This window comes from Canis lupus, chromosome 27 (assembly GCF_011100685.1).
Source record: "Canis lupus familiaris isolate Mischka breed German Shepherd chromosome 27, alternate assembly UU_Cfam_GSD_1.0, whole genome shotgun sequence".
NCBI classification, from domain to species: Eukaryota; Metazoa; Chordata; class Mammalia; order Carnivora; family Canidae; genus Canis; species Canis lupus.
In genome coordinates, this window is record NC_049248.1 from 31,827,749 (window position 1) to 31,844,784 (window position 17,036).

The 17,036-nt window shown below is 32.9% G+C and overlaps 1 protein-coding gene across 3 annotated transcripts in view; it reads right to left on the reverse strand.

The window, feature by feature from the left end:
- CPNE8 (copine 8) overlaps positions 1 to 17,036 on the reverse strand; it is a 321,061-nt gene that overhangs the window by 186,605 nt on the left and 117,420 nt on the right. For all 3 annotated transcript variants that reach the window (XM_038577249.1, XM_038577248.1, XM_038577250.1), the window contains 3 exons: positions 12,843 to 12,946; positions 7,975 to 8,079; positions 6,933 to 6,974 (listed from right to left, as the gene is read on the reverse strand). In XM_038577249.1, the coding sequence (XP_038433177.1) occupies positions 6,933 to 6,974; positions 7,975 to 8,079; positions 12,843 to 12,946 (251 nt within the window). The remainder of the gene's footprint in view (positions 1 to 6,932; positions 6,975 to 7,974; positions 8,080 to 12,842; positions 12,947 to 17,036) is intronic.

A 17,036-nucleotide genomic window follows, 5' to 3' on the forward strand; every position in this document is an offset into this window, starting at 1 on the left:
TCATAAGTCAAAATTTACACTGTAAAGTGTATTTGTTGATTTGAATTTGATAATTGTGCTGTTTAGTCAGTGAAAATCATCAGTACTTGAGCATTGAATAAAGCAGAAAAAATAATTAATCTGTGTGATGAGAAGATCATAGATATGTGAATATAAAATCTAAGATGTCAGGAAATGGTAAAAAAGAGAGAAAATGACAGATGAATTAATTATTCACTGAAGTTTTACTATAGAAATATCATCACCAATATTCAAGACAATTTCATAATTTCAAGTACAAAGTGGAAATGAAAGGATAAATAACTAACATTGATGGAGGACTGTGTGTTCACCAGAAAGACAACAGAGTTATTTCAAATACCCTCTTCCATAATATTGAAATAACATACTAAGAAGCTAATACATTCAACTACATTATAATACTATAACTTCCATTGTAAGAAATAATAAGACAAAACAAAGTCCTTGACCTCAGAGAGTTTACAATTTAAGATGATAGACAAGGCAGAAACAAAATTTCAGCATAAGTCATAATATTCTAGACAGGGTAATAAGCATTCCTAAACGGCAAACACAAAAAACAGAGGGATTAAATGAGTTTAGAGGTATAGGGAAAGCTTTCAGACAATTGATAGCATTTAGACTGAACCTGAACAGGGACGCCTAGTGGCTTAGTGGTTGAGCATCTGCCTTTAGCCCATGGTGTGATCCTGGAGTCCTAGGATCGAGTCCCTCATCTGGCTCCCGGAGAAGCCTGCCTATGTCTCTGCCTCTCTCTGTGTCTTTCATGAATAAATAAAATCTTAAAAAAAATAATAAATTGGGCCTGAACAGAAAGCCAACAGGCAAAAATTAACACAGAAGTGGAAGGATATACAAAATGTATTAAAGAACACTAAAATATATTTGTGTAAAGATTAGAGATGTGTATTTTCACTAACCTGGCAAACTGTTTAGCACATCAGAAATGCTCAGTAACAGTTTCTTCCAGAATTAATTAATGAAGTTTCTATTAGAACATAAATAGAGACATAGAGACATACAAAAATAAAATTTTGATTCCCACATTAGGTATCAATATATATAAATAATTAAATGAGACTTTAATGAAGGTTAAGAATTGTATACTGAAGGGAAAGGGGACAAGAGAGGACAAAACCCATCCACAAACTATCTAAATTTGTTGGAGGTGGGGAGTAAAAGTAGCATGTCAGTAATTAACATGTGGATTATGAAATTCCATTTATCAACATTTTTGAAAAGTCTCAAAGAAGGGACACCTGGATGGCTCAGTGGTTGAGCATCTGCCTTTTGGCTCAGGGTGTGATCCCGGATTCCCGGGATCAAGTCCCACATCAGGCTCCTTGCATGGAGCCTGCTTCTCCTCCCTCTGCCTGTGTCTCTGCCTCTCTTTCTGTGTCTTTCATGAATAAATAAATAAAATATTTTTTAAAAAGTCTCAAAGAAGTGGTGGTTACGGGAACAAGAAAACAGGCTGAATCTTGTCTATTGAATACACATTTAGGACCTTCAGGTTACTGCAAGCAAGAAGAGGGCTAAATCTTTCTTTTAGGGAAAGATTAATTAGAATAAGTGAGGAAATTTAAAATAAATAAGACAAATATTAAAGGTTTATACATGCTCCTCCTAAATGAGTTCTAAATGTTTTAGACTACTTACAAGTAAGTTCATGAGTGAAGCACTGGATCAAGAATCACTGTTATTTCACACCATGATGATGCATAATTGCAGAAATAAAACACCAAGTGTGTTTATCAAATATCTTCAAAGGTATTTATCTGGCATTTCACAGATAAATGAAGATTGCACTTTCTTGTAGTAAGTGTCACCATTTAAAATGACTCCATGAGATAAAATGCCAAGTGCTAATAATGAAACTTTTAGTCTCCTTTCTCATCCGACTTCAACAGTCAAATTTTATGATTGGCAGTTCACTAGTTCAGCCTTTTCATCAAATCATCTTCCGGGAGACAGAGATCTACTCGGTGGCCCATTTACAATCAGACCCATATTAAAGCCACATGGTTTTAATGCAGAGCTGTTCTGTTAATGCTCCCTGAATTTTAAATTAAGCTACAAAGTCAGCTGAAGCTACTTCAAGCAATTGAAGCTTTTCAAAGATACCACCACTGATTGCTTTGTAACCCAGACAAGTCAGTTTCTCAGCACTTCAGCTTTTCAATTGTTAAAATGAGGTTTAAATAGTCTTTCTTCACATCCCTTGACGAAATGGTGGGAATTATGGAGATGATTTTAGTAAAGTGGTTTAACTTGTTGAAAATTGGTACATTTACACTGATTATTCATACCAAGGTCAAGCAATGTCTCTGCACTCTCAGACCACTGCCAATGTGTTTAAAAAAAAAAAAAAAGACAAATAACTGTATTTCCTCTGTTCCAAATTAGCTCAGGATACCCATTTTAATGTCAACTGGTTACTTGCTCAACAGCATTGCCAAATTTTTGTATGCTTCACAGATGCACAAGATGTTTGTTACAGAATTAATTTCAAGTTGATGAACTGAGTTAAACATACCATTAGATTTCTGACCCAAGATCACACCACTTCCTGAAGTTCCTAATCTATGAATGTAATTATAACCTCAATTATCTGAAGTGCCCTAGCTAGTAAAACAAAATGTGATTGTAAGCAAGTAAACACTGTCAAGCATTGTTTACTTAAATTTTTGACTGAAATATTCTCTCTAATCGAAAGATCAGATTACTTTATTGGTTTACCATGTTCAAATTGATACAAAAGGGCAGCCTGGGGTGGCTCGGTGGTTTAGCACCTTCGGCCCAGGGCATGATCCTGGAGACCCCGGATCGAATCCCATGTCAGTCTCTGCATGGAGCCTGCTTCTCCCTCTGCCTGTGTCTCTGCTTCTCTCTCTCTCTCTCTCTCTCTCTCTCTCTCTCCTCTCTTTCTGTGTTTCTAATGAATAAATAAAAAAATAAAAAAAAATTGATACACAAAATAATATAGATATCTGACCAGTTTTTCCCCACTTTATAAGGGGACACCTCTAAATTTCTATGAAATACAGACAAAACGGATTTAAAATTAAAACAAATAATTGATAAAGTTACTTATGATATATATTTTGTATAGATTTATTAAGCTCCACATGATGCTATCCAGTACAGCAGTTGCCAAAGAGATGTTGCAATAGGGCATTTGAAATAGAGCTACCCTGAATGCAGTATGTTGCAAGCATAGTGCACACACCAGGTTTCAAAGATTTAGTATAAAAAATGTAAAATGTCTCATTAATAACTCTATATTGGTTCCATATTAAAATAATATTTTGCATATATAGAAATATATTATTACATCAGTTACATTGGTTTATTTTTAGTTTTTAATGTTGCTACTAGAAAACTTTTAATTATATATGTGATTTGTATTATATTTATACTAGACAATGCTGGTATAGCTGTCAAAAAAAAGGTGGGAGGAATCCACCGAGTAAATCAACTTTTCTAAATAGAGGAAACAAAAATTCTCAATCTAGACAGAGAATTTAAAAATTGATACATGTACAAGATTTATGACAGGTACTAAAGATGACAGGAAGACAAAGAATAGGAAACAGCTGCTGATAATGACATCATATCATGAAATATAATGAACATCAAATCATATTCACTGTGATTTAAGGAAAGAATATCTACATTGGGAAATCATGTCTAATAAACAAAAATACATGTAAAAGTATAATAACTGTATATTATTATAAGCACATGTGACCACAAGCTGGATACCAACTTGTGTAACAATCCACATAGTGACTAATATTATTGCATTATAGAATTAATATCTGATTTTATGGCATTTATGCATCATTGTAATTAGAGATCAGTGTGCCTTTTCAGTTTCATAAACTATATTATTTAGTAAAACGTCTATCAAAAATTATTTAATCATGATTTTAATTTTGCTTTTTATATGTCTTTCTCTAACATGATTATGCTACCACTGAAAAGGCTAATTAGTGCACACAGATTATATAAAACTGAAATTTCTTACATTAAAATATGGGCCTATATCCTAGATTAAGAAGCATTGTACCCCAACATTAAAAAATTATTAAATCAGTTATAAAATTACAATGCATTCCCTCAATTATTCTGCTAATCATTTAATCCATCTCCGAGGAATATTTAAAGTTCCCCCTAACAATCCTTCCCCTCCCATCTTCATCCTCTTTTATTGTCAGATAGTCTTGAACTTCCCAGATCTGCTTTTGAACATGCTGTCACTGATGGTATATTGAAGTGAAATTCAAAAATAAATCAACATAGGATGTACCATCACCAATCTTCTCCCCAAATAGGTAAAGATTTAATGACAAGACTTTATAAAATCTCAGTATCTAAATATTTTCTTTCCATCTAAGTTCATATTCTCAAAGATAAATCATTGTATATTGAAAAAAAATTCCCCAATCTAATGGCTCAAACCTTCACTTCTTTTTTCCAGTTTAGCCTTCACTTCTTGTAACTACATTTCATAATTCCCCCATTTTTTATTTCTTTCTCTCTCTTGCTCTTATTCTCACTCTACCTCTTATTTTCATAATCTAAGACAGCTCTTTTCTACAATTCACTGGCTCTTTAAATAGCTATCAGGATTCTTTCAAAATCTTTAACATTCATTTCTCTCTACCTAACTTTCTGTTACGTAAGACTTGCTACCTGGAAATGTGTCCTCCACGTCTCTAGGTAATAGAAAATGTTATGTAATGACATACTTATGTTAAAAGGTTTCCTAAATAGTTCTTGCATTCTTCTTAATTACATTATCAGCTACCAAAGACTCATAGAGTAAGACCAATGTCCAAATAATACCAATGTCCAAGGGAAGCCTTTTATTTAACTGCCAGAATTTAAAATTATGTTATGGAAATATAGTATATTAGTCATGAGTGAATTGTTGGAAGTATAGTGCTAGAGTTCAAGTCCTGGCTCCACCATTTATTAGCTGTGTGACCTTAGGTACCTTACTTTGTTGCCTTGATTTCTCTATCTCTAAAATGGTATTAATATAGTACCTATCTCTTATCGTGAAAATTACAAAACAAAAAACATGAAAAATTCCAAGATAATTCTGACCTCCAAAACTATTCAAAATTTTTGTGGCTCAGATGTAGACTGGAGACACAAGGAGAGTGATAAAATCTTACTTTTCAAAACAGCGCAATAAAATACCTACAATGTCTGCAAATTTAGCATTAAAGGTCATAGATGCAAATGAAATCTGAATTTATACCATTCATTTCATACTATTCAAATCAAAACCATTTCCTTAATTTCCCAAAATTACTAGGGAAAGGCTAGTAATTCTGCTCATTCTCAATTAAAATTTAAAACAGGGAAGGTGATATAAAGCACAAAGTCCTATTTTACTCAGATTGTTACTATTTCTTTTTCTATTATTTCTGAGGTGCAAAACTCCTTTTCTCAGTGCATAAAATTTAATGAAACAGTGGACTATGTCCTATAGGATTGCTTTCTCCTATGAGAAAATATAATGTTTTCTACTGAGATTTCTCCAGAATGCATAGAGAATTCTTGTAAAGGAACCCTATTTAATTAATTAATTAATTAATTAATTAATGTTACAGAAATATAAATATCTGTGGTGGAACACGGATTGTCTTTCAGAGTAACTTCCAACAGGGTTAAGATGCTTTAGCACAGTCATGCTTGGGGTATCATACGAAGATAGAACTCAATTATTTGGTAGAGCTGAAGTGTAAGATAGTATCCTCATTCCTTTCTCCATCCTCCCTTATCATCCATGAAAAGGAGAAAATACTAATTGGGCCAAATTCCAAGGCACAAATTGAACTCTGTGTGCAAACGAATACAGGTCAAATGTCACATACATACTTCTGTGTGGCTCTCCAATTAGTCATTTTCCTACCTAGGTAGCAGAAGGGATGTCCCCCTCAGGACAGTCCAGACATCTCAGAGAAACTTGTTCCTATATTAAGAAGAGTGCTCAGGTATTCAGAAACCCTAACACTTTGGGCTAGGCTTCTGACTTATATAAAATGCACTGAAAAAGGCCTTGCTCAGATCTTGAGCTTCAACCTCACACTTCAACTCCATTTTTTCAGAAAATTTTGGAGTACAGGGCATTAGCCAAGCAAAATTAAGTGTGCTTTACTTTTCCTCTTGTCACACATGCTCCCCTGGCATCTGTACATTCTGTCTCTTTAAGAATGACCTGCAGAGGCAGCTATATAGGGCAAGATGAGATGTGAGCATTTCTGGGTCCCTTGGCTTAACACCATTTGAAAACACCTCAAAACAGTGGAAATAGTGGAAAACTAAAGAAAAAGTAGTGAGTCCACTCTCTTTTAGTATTTAACATCACTGTGACATGCAGAGGGAAACCATGATTTTGGAGCTCTGAATATTTATTTGTATTGGCAACCACCAGACATAGTTCCAGAGTGGAGAGTTTCGCTTTTTTTTTTTGTTGTTTGTTTGTGAGGTATGTGTCTTTTTTTAGGGGGAACAGATACTCAGGTACCCATTCAGGCTCCCATGAGTGACATGGGATAAAAAGTAAGAGGAATCTTCAGAGAGATGATGAGACATAAACATTTCAGAATCACTACTATGAATATATACTACAAGACATCTGTAAGGTATACAATGAAAAATCATCAAGTCCTAGTTGAAAATCTGTACTATATTATAGAAATGAGGAAGACCACTATTTTATTCTCTGAGTTGAAAAATTACACTAATTCATGTAAGAGCTTTCAGTAACATTTGGAAAAATAGACAAAATCTGCAATCTTAAGATTAAAGTTAAAAAATGTGCTCATTTCAGTATACTTCTTCAAGCATAGTAAGTTTCAAAAGCAAGAATAAAAGAAAAGACATTGTCTTACCTCCCATCTCGATCCCAGTCATACACCTCTACTTTGATTGTTCTGTCCAGAGGGAAAACATACCCATAAAGTTACTTAGTAAGATTAAAAAACATCATTGATAATTAAAAAATAAGTCATAGATTTTCTTAGGTGAAATATATGCTTATAGTTTTTACAAAATAGTTTAATGTTGACTGTTGATTTTATTACTATATTTTGATTTATATCTTAAAATATCTTTTCAAATCTTATTGAAATCCTGCAGGATTTCTCAGTCTTAGTTAGCATGGATCCCCATCACATGGAGGGCTTCTCAAAACGTGAATTGTTGGACTTCATGCCCAGAGTTCCTGATTCAGTAGGCTTAGGTTGGGGCCTAAGAATTTGAATTTCTACAACAGGTACTGCTAATCATGAACCACATTACAAGAACCACTTTGTTAAAGAAACAATTTAGTTAAATAAAGTTATGATCTCTTTAAATGAATAAAATGACAGCCAACTTAAGTTTTAAAGTAAATTTAATGACATGCTAATCAACAGTTGCTTCTATGATATTAGTTAATAATTCTATTAGTTAATAGAATAAATTTGCATTTTTCTAATATTCAGGTAACATGATAAATAAAATAATAAAGAGATTGGATTTTTACTTTCAATTTATTTTCTTTTCTTTCAGGGTGTCTCTTGTATATTTACTTATTCCACCCTAGAAAGATAATACCAAATGCAAGCATTGAGGCAATTAAAATTCTAGAGTAATTTTTGAATAATATATTAAAAGAAACTAATATTTAATCTATTTTTAGCATTTTGCATATTTTAGTCTTGGAAAATCAATCAGTTCACCAAACTTTAGTCAAATTTTCCCTCTTCCCCAAATCATCATGGATTAAGAAAAAAGTTATTCAAAAAAATTCTGAATAAATCATCTATGCCAAGCTAAATACACATTCACATAGGTAAAGAAGACACCTTAATTTTTTAAAAGTTTAGATTCTTAGATACAAATTCTACAGTAAATATCCAAAATTCTCCAAAAAGTTGTCATTTATTTTACCTGTCATAATCACCATTACATAATGCTCTGACCGAGATCTTGAATGCTTGCCATACAGGATTTAGAGTATTTTTGACAACTTCTGTTTTATGACAAATTGTAAAACTGTAAAAACAAACAAAAAAGGGTATTCAGTTATTTTCATAATTCGATTATGATATATTGCTTTAGTAGTTATTTTTCTCTTTCTTTTTTGTGTAGAACAAATGTTGTGAGTCTCCCTGTGGCTGGTATATGACTTAGTAAAAATAGACTTGTGGTTTTAAAACTTTAAAGATAAGCTCACTACAATATAAACCAATGAGATTTTGCAATAAGTTTATGAAAAATAATCTTTTGCAGATTCAATAAATTCTAAAGCTGCTTTATAAATGATCTCTATAAAAATTGTGATGACATATTACAATAGTGAAAAATATCTCTGGCTAAGAGGTCATTGGCATCCTCAACAAAATTACCTTGTCGTAGAGTTGGGGACAAAAATTTGGTTGGGATGGATTTAAGACAGAGAAGAGAAACAGAGACAAAGTGTGTAAAGAATAAATTTGAGGAATTTAGCTATAAAGAGAAAGTGCAGATAGCTTCAGGGGTAGATTAATCCATAGAAAGATTTGTGGTTTTGTTTCAAATTCTTCACTCCAATATTGAAGGAAAAATAGCAAGACTATTTTCTAGAAAAGATACAACAGATAGGAAACAATTTATGACACATAAGAGAAAGAGAAGAAAGGCTGAGGCAATGTCCTTAAGTAGAGGAAAGTGCTTGAGATCCAGGGCATCAATGAAGGAGTCAACCTTGGGAACCTTCAAGAAGGCAGAGTATATGGGAGATGCTATGATGGGATCATGAGAAAGTTCTCCAATTGCTTCGATTTTTTTTTCTTTGATTTTCTTATGAAATGAAAAGCATGATCCTCAGTAAAGGAAGTGGGCAGAAGTGGTGAAGTGTCTCAGAGAGGGGAAAAGCTGATGGATTAAGCAAAAAGTAAGATTCCTGGAGAGGCCCAAGGGCTCCATTTAAGATAAACATCATGAATTTATAGTGAGAAACTCAGTTTATGGTTCCTAAACTGTTGGCTCTATAGATCTAAAGAATACACAATGAGAAAAAATCCATGTAGTGGTAAAGTTGGTTCTCTGATTCAAATTTCAGTATTGTTTCTACCAAACCATTAAATCTCCATACATGGATCAGCTCCTGAAAATGTTCTGGCCTAATGTAAATACATGTGGCAGTTCACGAGCTACAAAATGATTTTGGTCAGAATGATATGCAAACCCAGTCCTCACTAAGACCTTAGTAATGTTTTCCAAACACTGGGACACCTGTAACAATCATGAACATGAGGATATTACATAAGGACCATAATGACCATACCGTACCTAACATCCACAAGAAAATACTCTCATTTTGAAAAGACTCCGAGTCCATTTTCCTCCTCTCAAGCAAGAAGAGTCTATTTCTATTAAGAGATCAAACAGAAAGATAAAAAAGATCCACTATTCATTAAAGATTTATGCCATGAGTGCCATCCTCTTCCCTGGTAGTATCCTTGTCCAATTACAACAAACTCTTGCTGCTAAATGGACAGAGCTCAAGAGAATGTATCTGTGGGCAAAAGCTCTCAGAGTTGACTCGTCCAAACAATTTAGGGGCAAAAGGCATGAAAAGAAAGATTGAGAACAGACTGAGCAGACTCAGAAAGGGTTATCATATAGTATCTAAAACAGAAGAAAAATAAATAAATAAATAAATAATAAATAAATAAAACAGAAGAAAAACAATGGAAATAAAAGAGGAGCAGAAAGGGAACAAACAGAAGGAGTCAAATGAGAAAAGATAGTACACAAAAATATTTTTAAAAAATTCATAGGGACAAAACTATATATATAGTTGACCTTTGAACAATGCAGGGGTTAGGGGCATGGGTCTACCACACAGTCAAAAATCTGCATTTAAGTTTTCACTCTCCCCAAACTGGACTACTAGTAGCTGACTGTGACCAGAAGCCTTACTGGTAACACGAACAGTCAATTAACACATATTTTGTATGTTATATGTATTATATACTGTATTCTTGCAATAAAGTAAGCTAGAGAAAAGAAAATGTTATTTTAAACAATCTTAAAAAAAAATCGAGGTGTAAGTGGACCTGTGGAGTTTAAACCCATTTTGTACAAGGTCAACAGTACTTTTTTTTTTTTTAAAGACTTTATTTATTCATTCATGAGACAGAGAGAGAGACAGAGAGAGAGGGAGAGAGAGAGAAGCAGGCTCCCCTCAGGGAGTAGATAATAGAACAATCAACTGACCATCTTCAAATGAACATGTTCAACAAAAAAAATCTATTGACTTTTTGGCCCTTTTATTCATGATTAAATCAAAACTTCTATTATATTCTTCATATCACCAGCCATAATAATTAAATACTTTTTTTTTTTAATTAAATACTTTAACACTTGAAACATTTGCTCTTAAGTGACTCACCTTGGCAAGTTATTTATTTATTGCTGCATAAATATAACTGCATATATATTATAAATAGTATTATAAGAAAAATATTTTTATTAAATAGCCTCATTAAAATAGTTTAAATGAAACCATTTGCCAAAAAACAGGTATTTCAAGGGAAAATGATTACCTAATTATAAATACAGTTTAAGTTGCTAAATAAATGTGACAACAAGAAAATAAATGTATAATCATGTATTGTTAAAGATTTTTAGTAATGCTCCTAGGAAAAATTAAGTTTTTTCTCTATCTTATAAAACAAGCTTCAAACAAGGCAACAGACAATTTTTGAAACAGCTTCATATTCAAATAAATATTAGCAACAAAACTAAAATCTTTGCAGCTAAAAACAGAGACACATAAAAAGTAAGGAGTAAAAGCACTTTTACTCATTCAAAACTCATGAAAACAAAACATAAATATACATAAATACACTCATATATATGCTTTAAAATATATATTTGGATATAGATGGTGACCTAGTTTTCTGTGTGTACATATAAGTGGAAAGTTTTCTGAAATGAGACTCACGAAATTTTAGCAACAGTTGTTTTTAAATGCCTTGCAATTTTTTTATTAATTATACTTTTTCAACATTTACATTTCATTTAATGAATAAATCCACTTTAATAAGCATAATAAGTATAATAAATTTTCATAAATAAACCTCATCAGTAATATTACATGTGTGAGAAACTGAAATTCTATAATTGTACAACAAATATTTATAAACAAAACTAATAAAAACAAAAACAGAAAATTGAGAAAACAAGAAAACAAGTAGTTCAGAAAGGAAAAGACAGCATTGTGACTAGAAAATCCTGAACCACTCATTAATAGAGAAAACTGAATGACTGGTTTGTGATTAATTACGGAAATGATTAATTTTTTTATTGCCCAATATTTTCCACATGGGTAAAAGTAGTGTTCAGATGCAAATACTACTCTGACATTTTTACCACAAACATAGAACAGAAGTAGGAAAAGTGCAATAATAACCAACAGTTTCTGTGTGAACAGTAGTTTGCATCAACAATCTCACAATAAGTAAAGCATCATTTTATCCTGCCCAGTGTATTCACTCTAAATAGCAAACTTTCTACTTTTATGTAACATTTTATATACTTATTACATAATATTAACATGTATAATTTCATTTGTAAGTGTAGCAGTAGTAACAGGTTTTTTTTTTTCTCTCTCTTCCCTTCATTTTTAACCTTAAAATAACATTTTTCCCTTTTAGCTAATATTTTATTGCATACAGTTAAGGAAAACTTATACATTAAAATTAATAATAATAACAGTTAACAATTACATTTTAGGTACTAAGCATGCTTCTGTTTTTTCGTGCAGTAACTCACTGTCAACAATACTGTGAAGTAGCTATGATTATTAGCCCATTTTACAGATGAGGAAACTGAGTCACATATGGGTTAAAAAAACTTGCCTATGGTTTCATAGCTATTAAGTAGCACAGTCATGATTGAAATCTAAGTGATAGAACCTTGGCCCATAATTTTACCACTAACCTTTCCCACAGATACAGTACAGCATGAATCACAGAAATAATAAAACATATTTAATGGTAGAATTGAACATATTATATTATACTTTATAACTCATGGGTACAATCTCAAATCACACAGAAACCAGTTTAATCTTGACGACTAAAAATACTCAAATTAGAAAATATCAGTGAGGGTGACAAAACATGAGAGACACCTAACTCTGGGAAATGAACAAGGGGTAGTGTAGGGGACGTGGGCAGGGGGTTGGGGTGACTGGGTGATGGGCAGTGAGGGAGGCACTTGGCGGGATGAGCACCAGGTGTTATGCTATATGTTGGCAAATTGAACTCCAATAAAAAAATAAATTAAATAAATAAATAAAAATACTCAAATTACTAAAATGTAATGAAAAATGTTATTGCATGCTAGACAAATATTATTGGAAAAAAACCTCTCAAACCCTGCAGTATAAAAAGCAACCCATAAAATCCTAATTCTTCTCCAAGAAAATGATTTAAGACTTCAATTTTATAACTAAACACATTAGTTTTAGTGTTTGAGATTTCCACAAGAATATAATTCTTCGGTACTATTAAGGCAATATTATAATTTTAGGGAAAATACAGAGGAGAGGTTTCTTTGAAGCTGACAATCATTCATTTTAAATATACAAAACATATAAAATGCTTGTAAAATTACACATTGTTATTTAGATGCAAAATCAAATCAATTTTTAAAATACCAAAATATTTTACTGTTTATCAATTTACTGAGCTTCTGTGAGAAAAAAATAATAGTTCAAGTATCATTCTTACTAGAGAGTAAAAATACATAAAAGATAAATCTACCTGCCATCTTCATTACTTCGATAAAATACAAGAAAAGGATCTGATTTTCCAAAAAAGTCCTTCTTGTCCAATTTGTTCGCACAAAATTGCATCAGAACAGCATCCTACAGACAAAATTAATAAAATATCTCAAAACCTGGGTTATAAATAACTAGAAACTGCAGATCACAAGCAAGACTTGACAAGAAAACAAATTCACCACTTTAATGCAAATGGCCAAGTGTGCAAGAATCTCAGACAACATAAAATTACTTTTTAAAGGATTGTGAGACTAAAAAATTGACTCTGGAAGTTTTGTTCTTGTCAGAGAACTATTACTTTTTAAAAACCTCTAACATTTCTCCCTGGAAAAGTGATACTAAGTAGATAATATAGGTATCCAATATTGCAATACAAGAACTTCATTCCATCTCCAATTATTCAAGTACACACTTTTAAAACATAAGTATTTTTTAATTTCTCTGGAAATAATTACTAAGCATCAATTACATATCTACCATGTATTAGATGTTAATATATCTTTGCTCATTAAATGAAGTGCAAGACAGATAGAGACTGACCACAAAGTTTGCAATCTGAGGGGGGGGGGGATACTTTTATTTATTTATTTATTTATTTTAATTTTTATTTATTTATGATAGTCACACACAGAGAGAGAGAGAGAGAGGCAGAGACACAGGCAGAAGGAGAAGCAGGCTCCATGCAGGGAGCCCGACATGGGATTCGATCCCGGGTCTCCAGGATCGCACCCTGGGCCAAAGGCAGGCGCCAAACCGCTGTGCCACCCAGGGATCCCTTATTTATTTTTTTAAAAGATTTTATTTATTTTATTCATGAAAGACACACACAGAAAAAAGGGTTCCTTTTAAATTATACACAAGTCCATCACAAAGTCTTAAATGATAATTCCTATTATACTGGGTTTCAAGGAAAGTAAAGCACTTCCATGCTTATCTGTAGTTTATGACTTTGGATGTTAATTTTTATGCCAAACACATCACAAAATTTTTATCGGTGCAAATATTTAAGCACTCATAAGCTACACAGTTTAGCTTATAAGTAAACAAGTTGTAGTATCATAAATTGAGGAAGTTAAAACTGTTCAATTACATAGGATGAGCACCTTTAAGAGATGGAAAATATATGGTAATTTAACAATTAAAATCAGTATCTTGGATTTGTTTTTGTTTTTTTTTTGTTTTTGTTTTTTTTTAACTGAAAGGAGATGCTAACAATTTTAGAAAGAGATGGAGGGTCAAAGTAATTCAGATTCAATCAAGAGGTTGCAGTTTTAAATACTATTTAGTGGAAGTGTCGACTAAAAGGCACTCTCTTATTCAGCACTTTTTTTTCTTAAATCTCACAGAGTCCAGCAGTACTTATTAAACATCCAACTAAAATTTTCATTATTTCCTTTTAGCATTTCTGGGACACTACACAAGAGAACATTATCTCTCTTTTTCATTCATTCATTCATTCATTCATTCACTCATTCATTCATTCATATACTTACTTAGCAAACATTTCTGAAGCAATAATCAGGCTAGAATCTGGGACTAGACAGATGAAGAAGGTATCTTGGCCTTTGGAAAAGTTCACAGCTCTAGATTTCTGGTTTTCAAAGCACTGGTACAGTGTCATTTTACTTTGGTATTTAGCACAGATGTGGTAACTTCTGCCAGAGGAACACTCATTATAGAGTTCCCTTCTTTTTTTTTTTTTTAAGATTTAATTTATTTATTCATGACAGACACAGAAAAAGAAAGAGGCAGACACACAGGCAGAGAGAAGCAGGCTCCCTGCAGGGAGCCCTATGCAGGGACCCAATCCCAGGACCCTGGGATCACAGCCTGAGCAAAGGCAGATGGTCAACCACTGAGCCACCCAGGTGCCTCTATAGAGTTCACTTCTGAACAGGCATAGCAACCAATATACATTTTAAAGAAAATTAAAAGAACAGAGGCAAGAAAAATATGAACACCTCTATCACCTCAAACGTCTCACCCATGTTCATTTTTCAAATTTGAGGTTGAAAGATCAAATTACTTACTTCTTTAAGGAAGCAGTAAGAAAATCACCCTGACAAACTATAAAATCAGAGCAAAAGTGAAAGAGGAGGACTGGTTTTGGATTTTGTTTTGTTTTGGTCTGGTTTGAATGCCCTTTCACCTTCACATATATTAAAATGTCCTTGGGAGATAATGGTTTTCTAAGAACACAGGACAAGGGCATTGTTTTTGCAACACAGGAAAAAAAAAAATCCCTCTTGTGAGACATTCTCCCAAAGCATCTGGAACAAAACACAAACTACCAAAAAACATTCTGATGTACTCAAAATGTGCAATAGGTTAACGAAATGTACACATTTTTAAATGATTGTGAATAAATCCTCACAGAGATTAAATATCATTAAAGCAAGTTTTCATCATGATACCAAGTTGTAATTTTTCAAATTATATTCCTTAAGATTTGCAAAACAAATAATTGATTGAAAATAAAAAATAACCTGGGTGGCTCAGTGGTTGAGCGTCGGCCTTTTGGCTCAAGCTATGATCCCGGGGTGCTGGGTCGGAGTCCCGCATCAGGTCGCCTGCAGGGAGCCTCTTCTCCCTCTGCCTATGTCTCTGCCTCTCTCTCTCTCTCTCTCTCTCTCTCTGTCTCTCATGAATAAATAAATTAAATAAATAAATAAATAAATAAATAAATAAATAAATAAATAATAAGTAGCAAAAATTTAAGAATAAAAAGAATTATTGCTTTAAATAAACCTAGGGAAATTTTTTTTTCTATTATCCAAGTGAGTAACTTGGGGATTCTATCTGTACCTAATACAAATGAAATCTAATTTTGTAGGGGGGGCTGAGGGAAGACAAGCATTCACTTACTTTTAGAAATATATAATCATCATTGCAAATTTGTTTTATTTTATTCTCTTATGCTTTATGCCACCGGAAAGAATTTTAGGGTTTTTCTTCAATATTCCACACCAGTATAACAAACTTCCTAGGGTAGAGATCCACTCAAATGCTTCACAGCACTTCTAACTAATTCAAATCTAACTTGCATCTCTTGAAATTTTCCCAGCTCAATTAACGATTCATCATCCACCCAAAGTGTTCCAAGAAGCTGTCCTTGACTCCTTTCTTTTCTTGACTCTTTATCAAGCCAAGTCATATCATTCCCCTTCTAAAACATTTCTCAAGTCCTCACTCTGGCTACCCTGGCATTATTGTAGTCTAAGCCAAACTCCTCTCTCCCTGGGCCATGCGCAGCAGCATAATTTTTTCTTCCCCTTCTACTCCTGCAACCATCCAACCCATTTTCCATTCAGCAGACATCGCAATTTTCTCAAACTCTAAAAGAAATAATCTTGTTCATAATTTAAAATGCTCCAAGGTTTCCTCTCGGATTTAGGATAAACTCAGAATCGTTCACAGAATCGTTCAGATGGTCTACAAAGCTCAGCATCAAATGAGGTCTGAATAGCCTTTTCCACCTTCATTCGGCAAGGTTTTGTCTCAATTATCCCTCAGTCCTAGCGTTTTGCCACCACACACCAGACACACTCCTTTCCCTCCTCACAACCTTAACAAGCTAGTTCCAGTGCATTCCACTGGAATTCTCTCATTTGACTGGCAAACCATTTCTTAAGGCTAAGCTTAAAACTTATTTTCTAAAAGAGGTTTGCAGTGACCCCCTCCCCAATAAAAATTAGACTCTCCACTGTACTCTCTCATATTGGATCACTTAGTATATATCATGACATATTTACCTGCATGGTCATCTGATTAATGTCTGTCTTTCCCACAAACTACTTGTACATTAAAGGTAAGGACCAAGGTTGTTTGTTGCTTTCCCTCACCATTGTATTCCAAGCATCAATTCTAAGGATGAGCACATATTTTGTGAATATTATGGACTCAATCAATCAATTAATCATAATGAAAAATATTATTTGTGGATAATTTCAAGCTACTTTTAAGATACTGAGTAAACAAATAATCCTAATATAACTTCAAAATTACATTAATTAGTTACACTGGCATTTGACTAGATATATTACAAAAGTTGCATTTTAAATAAGCTGTAATACAAGGTTGAAATTAAAATTATCACACCAAAAATAAACATTTGCATAAATTTATAATTTACGCATCTCTCCAGTGCTGCCCCTTTTTTATTCTGAGAAGTAAT